The sequence below is a fragment of the Crassostrea angulata genome, chromosome 7 (genome assembly GCF_025612915.1).
Source record: "Crassostrea angulata isolate pt1a10 chromosome 7, ASM2561291v2, whole genome shotgun sequence".
Lineage (NCBI taxonomy): Eukaryota > Metazoa > Mollusca > Bivalvia > Ostreida > Ostreidae > Magallana > Magallana angulata.
In genome coordinates, this window is record NC_069117.1 from 29381578 (window position 1) to 29395458 (window position 13881).

Consider the following 13881-nt stretch of genomic DNA (forward strand, 5'->3'; position numbering starts at 1 on the left):
AATAAAGGTTACAGGTACCTATAGTATGTGTTTAATGGTATACATTTGGTCCCAGGATAACCTCGTTCTTAAGTTTCTAAAAACCCAAGTAGAACTCGTTGCCATAAAAGTATCTATATATAAACTAGTCCGAGTAATGTTTTTTGGGTTTATTTATTATTTGCTTCTTTGTTTTGGAGTGGGGTTGGTGGGTCCAGAACATATAGCATGTTATGCTACATTCAGTATTTTGTCGTAGTATTCATTGCGTCATTGGGAGACCTCCAGAAAGCATGTGAAGGCATGTGTGCCATCCATATTACCAATGTGAGAAGGTTTATGCTGGTGATTGTACAATCTTGTTGTGATTTTCAATAACTGTACTAAATACAATGTATGGTTGAAAGTGAATATAATGATCATTATGTTGTAATAGAACCATTTTAACAAGAGCTTTGACTTTGGGTAGTTGGGGTCAAACTGCGATGTGACGTAGGTCCGTCTATTTCTGCCATGGCTCTTTGAAATCAACAAGATTTGTCTGGCTTTTGAGCTAAGACTACTCAATCGGTGTATATTTCACCTGAAACCAGCGTCATTTTTAACTTGTTTAGACGCAAGAAATAGAGTTACGTCCTACTTAAAGTCCAAGGCCTTGTTAAAATGGTTCTAATTATCCATGCAGTCAACCCGAAGTAATTCTTAATGTTTTTAAGTTTATGCTGGTGTTTTATGCATAATGTATGTAAATTTTGTTTTTTAATTTTTTTTTTTATATAACCAAAAACATCCATAAACTCGGAAGTAAAACCAGCTTCCTTTACCGTTTTCACACAAGACTTGTTCCCATTTGGCGGTTGATATATTGCTGCTTTCCTATATGTAATGCCACAAATAATCATTACTTGATGGTTGTTCGGTTGGTTTATTTTTTATTTCTTTTATGATAATAGACGAATAACTTGTACACAAGCAATATTATAAATGAAGATGTTTATATTTCATCGAGCGTTTCAATTTTATTTCATCTAGAGGCTAGTTTTTAACTGCTTTTCGACCAAAGAACAATTGAATTGTCTTGGATTTCATATAACTAACTATATATGATAAAGTAAACAAATATGTTCTGTGTAAATAGTTTGTTAACTTTCGAGTGTTTAAAAAACTATCATTTTTAATGAGACGGACAGGCTGTATATAAAGAAGAACCTTCCGGGTTTTGTGACGTGTACTTAATTAAAAGTACTTAAAGGCCGACCAAAAGGAAGAATTAAAAACTAAGTAGATTCAGTTTTAATGATGCATAGATTCAGTAGGTCGACCTTTTCTTGCGGTTTGATTTTGTGGACTTGTGTACTCGGACACGTTATCGCCCAGTCCCACAAGGCGGTTGTATTCATGCATGGAATCTTTGGGAGCACTAAGGAATCGACCATGTTAGAATCCTTCATTAAACAGGTTAGCTTGGCATATTCAAGTAGAGGCGAACTGATGCAGTTTAATTTGTTTAGTTTAATAGTTAATTGAAAGCCATGGAATAATCACAGCACAAATTTATAGAGATACTAGACTTTGTATGAATTACGAAATTGTGTGTAATATAGGCACTTCGAATCTCAGCTGCTTTTTTCGTTAAAAGCAAAATTTATTTCATTTCATAGAAGAAAGTTGTTCACGTAATTTGGAATGTGATACATCGTTTAATTATCATACTACGGGAACATCTTTATTTGTTGCAGAATCAAGTGTGATTTATAGTCAATGTTCTTGCGAGCTTCTTTGGATTTATTTTCTCAAAGTAACACTACGATCACATACAGGTTATAAATATACAGATATTGACTATCCTTCATAAGAAAATATAGGAGTCACAGAAAACACTTTGATTTGTTTAATTAATGCAGCAAAAAAAAAAACCCAGTTAATCTTCCTTTTTTCTCTATTTTATAAGGTAACCGTTACAGTAATTGCAGTTTTAATCTGTACATGTAACAGCTATATTAAAATTAGTACTACATTATATCTGTGTCATAATTACATATTACATGTAAATAAAACCCATCTAACATTCAACCCCCATCTCAACCCCTGAGTAATCTTTTTCAGTGGATTGTTTAACTTCCTTAAGTTGATGTATAGTCAACAAATGTCGAGAGGTCCTTATACAGTGGTTCCTTTTTATCTGTTATCTAAACATTCTTGATATAAAATGCATCTGCGTAAGATACACGTATTGCTTTGATGCTAACAGAGTTTCTGATTTGTATTAAAACCTATTCAAAGTGGTCAGAAGCAAATTCGTACAACTTTCGAGTTCCTCTTATACGTCTCAAACGTCTGTCTGATACACACTACAAATGCTAGAAATATGATCTATTTCTAAGTACATGGTTTGTTTTTTTTTTGTGTGAAACAGGACATTGCTATATAAATACAGCCTAACTGTGAGTGTTATAATCCTTGTAGGTATTGATGATCATGTACTTTCAGGAACAAAATATACATTACGGGTATATACAAATAATAATCAAAAATAATTAACAATTAATTAAGTAATATGACATCCTTTGAGATGAAATAAGAAAATCGAGTATCTTAATGCTAATTGATTTTTTATCATAAACCAGTATGCATGTATCCTACACATTTTACAGATTTTCATTTTCAATATTACTACATATGATTAATGTAATAATGGAATGCGATTATCTTTATTATCAATTCGGCTGATTTTATCTCCTGTCAAGAGTGTTTTGATCTGACACTCAAGTATGTATAAGTTTGTTGGAGATATATGGCGGATAAAAAAACCATTCATTTTACAGTCCAATATCTTTTGTACTTCCTTAATTGATTATTATAATAAACGAAGCAATGTATTTGCCTAAAGTTTAGAGACCTTCCTGATTAGGAAAATGTGTTGAAGTGTCCACGATATTAATTACAACTTGAATTAATTGTACAAATATTATATGAAATAAACACCACAGTGATTTTACAATTTCTTAATATTGAGGCGATTTTATCTTACATTTTTTACTATTCTATATTAAATTAGTGTAGTAAACGGAAAAATTGTAACTTTATGAATGGTGTTAGGTTCTAGCTTCCAAATGAAATAACATGCGAGAAAATTTTATTATGCAACGATACACATATATTTCATTAAGTAGATATAATGTACATGTATACATTGTATGTAGATAAGTAAGTTTCTGAGGAAGTGATTTTTAATATAATATAATGCGTTAATTTCAAGTTTAAAAATAAAACTGTTACCCTGAAAGCTTTTTTTTTTTGGGGGGGGGGGGGGTAGGCATTGCTTGCCAGGAAATATTTTTTGTAATTTCCACTCCCTCTGAAACCGGTATCTGTTATATATAATTTATCAAAACTCCAAAAACTTATATTATTATAACATAAAATGCACACAACAATGAGGGCCTTGACCGTCGCATCCCAACTACCGAATAATTGATCATGGCCAACAATTCTATAGATCAATTATTGATAACAAAACATAGTTTTCACAATAGCGAATAATAATTTAATAAGTACTAAATGGAATGTTAGAGTTACTTCAATTAACGGATCTGAGAGTCATGTAAGAGGGTGTCCAGATCAAAGTCACTCAACGCCACTGACAGGGGAGAAGGTGTCATGTTCAAGGGGAACATTTCACACGGCGATAATTATCATTAACTTATACTCTTTTAAATTATTGTACTTTTTTTAATTGGCGAGGTCATGGATGTCTGTATGTCTATGAGTGTGAATGAAATGTTTGCGTAATTGCATAATCATGTTGTAATAACACGTTGTTTTAATATATTTTGTAAAGTTAAAATATATGAATATTTAATTATCCCTTATGTACTCCATTTTGTTATCAATAATAACAGTCTATAATCCAAAACAATATTCTCTAGAAATATTTTGTACAGGTATATATCCTCTCTCATAGAGAAAACTATTAAGGCTATTTTTGCCTGCTGTTCAATCTATTTAAATACTTGTAATTATGTATATTTTTTAATATTTCTCATAGTCAAGAAGTGCATTTTTTTTTACATGTATGGGTAATTAAATCCACTTCTTGACATTGTATTTGAGAGGGTGGTTTATGTAGCCTATACATGTTACCCAATCAATTTGAGTATTATAAATAGAGTAAATTATAATTAAATTAGAAATACTGCTTTATGTATAATTATATAAAAATAAATTTCAACTAGCAGAAAAAAACATTAATTTTGTGTTTACCCTCAATTAAGATAGGCGCATTTAGGTTGAAATGATCCGTTGATAAGCCAAATTACTATGCAAAATCGTAATTCGATTTATGTAATGCCAAATAGCATAATACTTATTCATTTATTCAAAAGACATCTTTTGGCAAAACAGCCCATCAGTTTACAATAATCCACACATTATACATGTAATATAATGTTTAACATATGACTTTTAGGAGTCTAACATGGGAGGGGGGGGGTGTGAAAAAAAGACCACATGGGGATCAATAAAAGTTGGGATAATTTTATTAACCCACACTTGCTCAAAACACGCATGTCAATTAACAGTTCTATTGTTAATAGAATAAAGGTCGTGTAATTGTGAACAAATGGAATCATGAAAAGATATCCTTGACATTTTGTAATAAATCCGGTAATCATCAAAATGATATAATCCACACTGGCGCGCACGTGAAGTGTATGTATACGTTATCCGCGTACATATTTGTATCTAGTATTATCTACATAAGGAACTACCAGCGATAAAGTCAGTCTGATCGTTGATTTGTTTCACACCTTCTATAGAAGATATTTATGTTTATTTACCAACCATCGCATTGCTAATCTGAGCACAGTGACCCGATCAAAGTTTCCCCCAAAAGATTACGGCTCAGAGTTAGATGTACATGTGACACACTGGGGTACAGTCGCATCATGCTCTTGATTTCTCTTCTGCAATTCTCTATCCTGTCTGTGTTGCTGGCAGCAGCAAATCTCAAGTTTTCAAATGGCCCAAAAGCGATAGTTTTCATACATGGAATTCTGGGAAATTATCAAGAAGGTTCAAATATTCAGCAATGGGTATCGGAGGTAAGTCTCTTTATGTGCTCACGTGATGACTTGAACAGCAATTTTCCGGATTTACGTTTCTACCATGTGACGTAGGAAAATGTCTTAATTGTGTTCCACAATCACACGCTAGCTACATTTATTTCCCTAATTCACCACAGGTTATATCATTCATAATAATTATGTAACCAAGCGAAATTGATTATGCCAATTTGCAACATATAATAACATGACATGTTATTTAGAGTAATAGAATGTTGACATATCAGTTATTATGTATTTACATGTGATTTATGGTAAACTACTGCCGACATGTGATATCATCCAACATACGCGATCCCTTCTTATTTATATAAATATTCAAGTTTACTGGTATTACGTATGTAACGCGCAATTCAATTATTCATCACAATACATGTACATGTAGTATCTTGACATGCGTTTGAAGAAAATATTTGATTTTTATGAGACAGAAAAAATTCTCAACCACATGTACAATCTTTGTTTATCTTCACAATACTGATAAGCCTGAAATCGGCTCACAAAGATGCATGTAAGTTTAATTATAAAATACATGTACCTGTTAAGATGAGAAGAAAGGGAGGGAAAATGAATTTTATGCGAAGGAGAAGTGAGAAAATGAATTACATTTGGATATAAATAGAATGCAGCAGCGTTATTGTCCGGTACAGTGTTATTTGTCTTACAATCTACATGTTGTGTTTTTATTTCTTTTAACCCAATGAAAAACTTTCTATTATATGTTTTTATGTAGGGTATGCGACGGTATAAAGAAAAATATCCCCATCTAAAGGAGAAAGGGAAAGAGTGGTTATAATCAACACAAATGTAATTGAATTCCATATTTTAAAAAAATATCCCCGTGATCAAAACCAAATCTTATGAGCGGATTAATCTTCAAGGTCCACGTCCGTAATGTAAACTTGTCATCTGTTTTGAACACTCATTTATCCTTCGATGTTTATCGAGACGTGTTCAACAAACCATCCGGAAGTTTTAGAATGCTCTAACAAAAGAAATGTACATGTACATGCATGAAATAAATTTTGATAGTCACCAATATTTTCCTGGTGTTTGTCGTTTGGGATTTCGAGGGGGGGGGATACATGTATGATATGTCTCTTAAAAGTATCTGTAATATTAGTACAACGTATTACAAAAATGTATTCAATTCAAAATTTAAATGAATATCATCACACTTTTAATTTCTAACAGGAATTAATTGGCAATGCTTATATTAAACTTGTTTTATTTATACATGTACACAGAAACATTAATGTATCTATAATTCATATAGGTATGAAAAATATAGAAAAAAACATACACTTTATACGTACATCTTTAATACCTTGTGGTTTTTGTTTGTAAGGTGGAAGGGTGTTCGTTATTTCCTTTAATTCCGACACGAAATACAATTATATAACACGTACAAGGAAATAGAGAAGACATTTTGGGTGCATCATTTGTAATCTGATTACATTGCCCCTGTGTCATTTAGGTCCACCCAGACACGCCTTTTTACTCCATAGCCCTGTATCAGCGAATCAGCAGTCTCGTCCCCATGTGGAAACAAGTAGAAGCCATCAAAAAGGAGGTGGAAGGCATCATGAGCAACCATACCAATGGCATCCATCTTATCTGTTTCTCTCAGGGTATAATTAACTATCGTAATCTGTTAAATATTGTTGTAATATGACTCTCAACAGAAAAACTTCATTTTCGTTGCGTCATAAATTACCCAGTTGATGATTGATGACGCAAATGTAGAGAAGAGAAACTTCTTTTTTCAATAAATCAATTTCATTAAACAAATTATAATCAAATATAATCGCTCGCTCTTTTTCATGTTCATTTATATTGAATTCTATCTCTTTTCTTCGATAAATATGCTTACTATATAATATATGTGCATGGTCCATGCTTACTTACTACAATATTTTCAGGAGGCCTCATCTGTCGGGGCATATTGTCGACAACACAACATAACGTGGACACATTTATAGCTCTCAGTTCTCCACTAGCTGGGCAATATGGCGGTGAGTTCTAGAATAGATAATGTAAAGTTTCAAAGCTCAATCATGCAAAAATGTATGTGTTTACTAAACTCGACATGTCTTGCCACACCACTCAATATTTTCTAACGTTTGGTTCACAAATTGTAGATACAAGTTATCTGAGGCATTTTTTTCCGAATTTCCTCAAATCTGAACTCTACAGGTAAAAGAATTGATTTAAATCATCTTTTTTCATCTTACCTTTCATACATGTAGTGATATAATGGCTGTTTCTGTATTGCTGAATCATAACATTTAATATTTAGAGTGCTGTATACGAAAACTGGACAGGACATATCAATCGGAAATTATTGGAAGGGTAACGAGATAACTGAATATTTACATTTTCCAGTGTCTTTGCCTGTGATTACACTACGTATCAATTTTGTACTATATAACCCATAATACAAATGACGCCAAATCGAGGCGCCAGCGGGGTTTGCTTATTCATATTTAAATATTTATCCGTACGATGGCTTAAAATTATATAAATATAAGTAATAAGGAATCATTCTTTGAATACTATTAGGTGATAATTTCGGTCGGGCGTGATCAAATCGACCATTAAGCCCTTCGGGCTTTATTTGATTTGATCACGCCCCGACCAAAATTATCACCTCATAATGATATCGTCACACTGTTATATTATTACTAACTTGTCGATAGAAAACTTATTTCTCTTTTAAAAACATTAAATGATGATGATATAAAAAAAAAGTACATGAATATTGACAACTAGAGGTTACAAGATGTACATTTTTGGGAAGTTTGCCAACGCAAAAGCTAACAGTAATATTTATATCACGATACAAAGTATATCTTGGAAAACATTGAACATCAATAACACACCAAGTGAATACCATACTTATCATCCCATATTACATGTATTATAACATACATTAACTGAAGCATACAATAGTCATGTACAGTGAATTTAAGAGAAATTTCTTCAAATATAATAACAGAAATTATATTCCATTGATACTAATGAGATGATCTCGTTTTGAATTATGCTTAGTGAACCTTCGAGAGATAAAGATGTTCAACGGAAAAAAAATTCGATGTTACTTTTTCGTTTACACGCTTGCTTTGTAATTTTTATGTTCATATTTCAGATCCTCATCATCTGGAGAACTACCAAAAGCACTCCAATTTCCTAGCTCCCTTAAACAACGACACCTATACTCCACAAATCAATGGTTTTTATATTTAATTTCTATATCAAAATGTCGCTATGTTAAATGGTTACAAAAGATTATTTTTTAATCTAAAATAAAACTTAAATTACATCTTTTTCAAGATTACAAAAAGAACTTTCTGAGACTTAGTCGGATTGTTTTGATTGGTGGACCTGATGATGGCGTCATCACACCGTGGGAATCCAGGTATTGTTTCCATATTATTAATGAAATTATCTATAAAAAAACACCTATGATGGTAGCCTAACGTCAGATTTTAAATTTTTCCAGAAAACCTTACTTGGTTTGAGCATTAGTTAGGTTTTATATTGTTACTTTATAAGAATATATATAGTTTTTGTGCGACAAATAAATCTAGCGTGCTCAATTGTTAAAGGTTTCCATACGCACTAAAGAAGATGGGCGAATAAGGAGTGTAAATTGCCCATATGGGGATAGATATGATACTATAAAATTAAAATATGAACAAATCTCAAAAATTCTTTCAAATTATTGAAAACAATGTTTATTTACCATAACATCGATTTATAACCTTCAAAAATGTTAGATGTTGAAAATAGGTTGATTTTATCTGGCGTATGCGTATCAAAATCTCCAAATAGTGACATTTTTAGAACTTCGATGCCTTTTCTTCTATAGAGTGGGTCTGGGCTCCATACTTTTGTCAGATTCTATATAAGGTTTAATGGAAATCAAACCGATTTCAATCAACAAAAACGTGGAGAGATGACCCACTTTACTTAAAAAATGCCTTTTTGTGTCCCAACAATTGAACGTTTTAGAGAAATACTACAAGTCCGTAAATTCGTGGTTGAAGTTCCATTTAGCACTTCACATTGAAGTTTGTTATGACTGAGTGGTTAGAGCACCAGACATTATTAGGTAACATTATAGAGCTAGGGTTTTTAGGTTGTGGGTTCAATACCACCAAAACTTTAAATTTTATTTTTTGTCTTATCGTTTGTTAAAATATTCAAAACTGAATATAGTTAGAAATTGTGCTTTTGTAAACTTGTAATATAACATCATCTGGTATTTTTGGTTGAAAAAAAAATTAATTTGAAATTGTTTTTTACGATAAAACCAAATGGGCATTTGCGCTATCTTGTTCCCCCATCTTCAAATTTTAATGTTCTAGTGACAAAAGTACATGTAATAATTGCTTTTTAATGATTCTCTTACCCAGGTGTAAATTGGTAAGAGAATCATTATATGCAACTTAACGTGCGTCACGTTGGACGATTGACACCTTTTGTGCGTCGGAATAAACAGAAGAAACTGATACTGCTGATCAAAATAAAACTTAACTAGTACATTGTATATGTGTTAAAGAAATTTGACATTCCAATAGTGTATGGTAACCTGAGATGTGACAATAATGTATACATGTACGTATGGCTTTGTAACACCTGCAGTATAATAAGCTTAAGGTGCTTTGTTTTCTATTCCTTGTTTTCTATTCCTTCCTTGTGTGTTACTCAACAAATGTATTTCTTTTATCTTTTTCTAACCTTAAGGATTGACGTTTACTCAGAATGAAAAAAAAAATCAACTGATGACAATGAAAATTCAACTAATGTGTGTTATAGACCTTACATGGTATTGTTATTCTTCACTTTCAAAAAAGTATGTCAATGACCTACTTTTTTAGTTATTGGCCATTGAATAATTTTTGAAAATTTAAGAAAAATTCCTAAAATTTTTAAACTATGATTGAGATATTCTTAATCATGAAAATAATGGAAATTGCTAAACTCTCTAACAAATGAAATACAGTTTATGAATGGTAGTGACATGAAATAGATACAAAGCAATAAGTTTTCATTCACAATTTTTTATGATATTCAATCCGAATTTCCTCTATCAGTTTTTAAATCCCTACCCATTTTTGATTCAATATAACAAAAAAACTGAATAATGATAATGCTAAAACATTTATAGTATTAAACTAAGTATATTGACTTTTCTCTGCTGGCATAAATTTATGTGAGGTCAATGATCAAAATTTTGAGATATGGTGCCTTTTATAATTTTTTATAATTTTTCAATATTTTTGTAGTGTGTGCCATACAATTATCTAAACGAAAAAGCGAGGAGAAAAAACAACAGAAAATATGCAAAATTATGTTGACACACAAACAAAATCTTAACTCTAAATATCATAGTACAACCAAAAATATTTCAGTGAAAAACAAAATCTGAAAAATAGAGTCCGAATTTCCTCTGTTTTGCTAAAAGTCAAACTTTGTTTGAGCCTAATTCCATAATATAGTTAAATAACGAATGTTATGTCAATAATTCATTTCATAAATACTTTTTGTATTTAAAACAAATTTTACTCATGACATTGAACTTTTAACAATCCGGAATTGAGAACTCAAACCCTGAGTTAACAAAGTCCTCAAGGTCAAGATCTAGTAAATGATTCCAAAGAGTCTTTTTGGAGCTAGAACCATTATGACGTCCTAATTGATTTGAAGAATCTATCTTTCTTCTGTACTTTACGGCTTTAAAGGAATTATGTAGAAAATTGAACAATTCTTGACATTCTATGTTAAATCATGAGAAAGTAATCCCGATACCTATATTCAATTTGACATCATTTTAAAGAGGTGTTCAATAGCTTATTTAATTACGTTTTGGGGGAGACAGTGGGCATTCTAGATATATTTTATCAGTCAAAAATGGACAAAACTCTGAAATTTGTTCTTTATTTCCTTCATATTTCAATGAAAATGACGGTTTAAAACATGATTTTTTTTTGTGTTTACCAAAATTTCAGCCCCAGTACACCCTATCAAACAAAGCTATTGTCATGAAGCATCATTGAAAGAATTTATATTTTAAATCTTATAAATCTGTAGGCACCTCTCATTAACTTGATCTTGATCTTAAACGAGCGGACGTTAGTCTCGGTGTCTTTGATTATACAAAAGGTTTTATTTCCATGCGACAAAACCTTTTGAACAAAGCTTTTTGAAAAAGATTTACTTTAGAAATCTGGAGAAAATGACTTCAAACCATTACTTGGCTCCACAAATTGTATAAGAATAACATTTATCAAAATCTTTCCTGATTATCTTCAACGTTAAAAAGGTTTTTATTTGCTATTCTCTACCGATGAACCCGATTAAATTACATAATCTGTGTATTTTCTATACATTTATGATAAAAGGATAGGTTGACTGGTATTAAAATTGTCCTGTGTTTTTTTTACTATTAATAATAAAAGCTTCTGAGATCAATATTCTCAGTTTTATCTTGCCATATTCATGGTTCACATTTAAAATTGCTTCCAAAGTTTGATCAATATTTTTTTAGGTCTTCCGTTTCTAAAGGAAGACCTTAGAGTGATTGTAATGGTTTTTTTTTTATTAAGGAAGACCTTATAGTGTTTGTGGTGTTTTTTGTTTCTTTCTTTCTGATTATCATTTTTTTCTCCTTTTCTTGTCGGCAGAATTTCTCAGAAATGTCTTGATAGATTTCGAGGCGTTTTTTTTTTTGTCATTTTTTTTAGAAATCAGTTCCGGTCGTCCGTTTCCTGTCCCGGGTCAAAAAACCTTGTTCCCTCGAGATCTCAAAAACGGCAAATACTTGAACATCCAGACTTTGTGGGATTATTGACCTATAGTTATAGATGTGTTTAATCTATTTTGTTTTGTTCGCCGTTACCGTCACCGGAAGTACTTTAAAATGTATATTATTTACATATATAATTTATTTTACATAGAATGAATATGATAGTATAAATCCTTACGTACGTCATCTATGCAATGTTAAATAAACAAAAACAATCTTCTTCCGGTGAGATATTTCGATTATCTCAAGAAGCTTTTTTAAAACATATTTTGTACCCGCAAGATCTCAAAAACTGTAAGTGATCAAGATACAAAACTTATATGGATGATAGACATTTGATTAAACATGTGTTAAACGGGTTTTTATTTGATCGTCTGTCACTTCCGGTTCTCATTCGAAACGTTCAAGCAAAAGAAGTTTTTTAAAAATTTGTATTTTTTAAACATTTTACTCAGTGTGATAAACAGTAACGTACCGTAAGTAAATGTACAAAAATATCTCCTTTAAATTTCTTTAATCACTTTCGTTTGTCCGTTTCCGGTCTCGAGACAAAACCTTTCTCTATGAGATCTCATAACTAACAAAATCTTGATTGTCTAAACTTTTAGGAAAAAAAAACAATTTATGAATATATTTACTATGTTCTGTATGATACGGTAACAAATTTGAAGTGCTTCCGGTGATGACCCAGGAGATCTCAAAAACTGTAAGAGATCAAGATACCAAACTTATGTACAAAAATATATACTTAAATTTCTTTAATCACTCGCGTTTGTCCATATCTGGTCCCGAGACAAAACCTTTTCTCTACGAGATCTTGTAATTAAAAACACTTGAACATCCTACTTTGAGGAAAAACAAAACAATTTATGAAGATATGCTTACTTTGTTCTGTATGATACGGCGTAACTTCCGGTAGACACAGAAAGTACTCAGAAATTGACATTTTGTCTTTTTGTTTTGTTTATCTCTTGGAAATTTCTTTACAGAATATAATTTATCAATTTACTGTTTACAAGAGAAATGGATTTTTTGTACAGATTAATACATGAGGAACGAAAGACTTTTTTGTTGCTATAACAACAAGATTCTAGTTATCTTTTAATATTTTTTAGCCATTTTGCCTTTTATGACTCCAACGAGAAAGTTGTTGAGTTCGAACAACAGCGGGTAAGTACTACACTAAACTTCACGTTAAAATAATTAAACTCCATCGTTAACATTAACTTTGTAAACTTATTTCTATTATGCTTTGTAAATATTTCTCGTTTCTTTTCAGTACTTTTTGGAAGATTCGTTTGGTTTAAAGACATTGTTCAGTGAAGGGAAGATCAAGATATATGTTATTCCTGGTGTGCAGCACGTCCATTGGCACAGCAACCGTACCGTGTTCAACAGTGCCATTTTACCCTGGCTGATTTAGAGGATATAGATGGAATCCAATATGAAATATTCTCCTAAGCATGCAGTTAATTACAATGATCAAAAATTAGATCTATTGACGCAAATTAACAAGCACAGGGGGAAATCATTTTTGTAGAACGTTTACTTAATAAATTGATATTAAAGTGAAATTCAATGCATTTACGATTGACTCCATCAGTATGAATCATTGAAATATTTCCATTGTACAAATTCATAATTTTTCACTCTGTTCATTTCTTACACTCATATCTTATGAATAAATAGGATTGACATATATGAGTTTATTCTCTGTCAAAAAAAGCTGCTAGAATTGTTGCATTACTCTACCATAAATATAAAAGGAAACTACATTACTGACCATATCAGACCAAAGCATCTATAATTATAAATGTAAAATTTTAATGAACCTGACGAAAGGTTAACATTTGAAATTTATCAACGTTACATGTACACTGTATAATATTATCTATCACGACAATATGTCAATTTAAACACGAAAGTTCCTAAACTAATAAAATGGTACTAGAACAAATAATTATCAAA

General features: G+C 31.3%; 1 protein-coding gene across 1 annotated transcript; it reads left to right on the plus strand.

The window, feature by feature from the left end:
- Positions 1-1256: 1256 nt before the first annotated feature.
- LOC128156950 (lysosomal thioesterase PPT2-A-like) lies at positions 1257-13612 on the plus strand. The gene is made up of 9 exons (XM_052819293.1): positions 1257-1437; positions 6580-6733; positions 7025-7117; positions 7244-7298; positions 7402-7454; positions 8251-8334; positions 8436-8520; positions 13029-13083; positions 13193-13612. Exons 1-9 carry the CDS (start codon positions 1276-1278, stop codon positions 13334-13336), a joined length of 885 nt encoding a protein of 294 aa, XP_052675253.1. The 5' UTR covers positions 1257-1275; the 3' UTR covers positions 13337-13612.
- The last annotated feature ends 269 nt before the right edge of the window (positions 13613-13881 follow it).

What these genes read in the sequence shown, in the direction of transcription:
- LOC128156950 (XM_052819293.1), top strand. Translation starts at nt 1,276, where the DNA reads ATGATGCATAGATTCAGTAGGTCGACCTTTTCTTGCGGTTTGATTTTG. An exon ending in TAGAATCCTTCATTAAACAG is followed by an intron (nt 1,438 to 6,579) that starts GTTAGCTTGGCA and finishes TGTGTCATTTAG; the next exon opens with GTCCACCCAGACACGCCTTT. An exon ending in TTGAGTTCGAACAACAGCGG is followed by an intron (nt 13,084 to 13,192) that starts GTAAGTACTACA and finishes GTTTCTTTTCAG; the next exon opens with TACTTTTTGGAAGATTCGTT.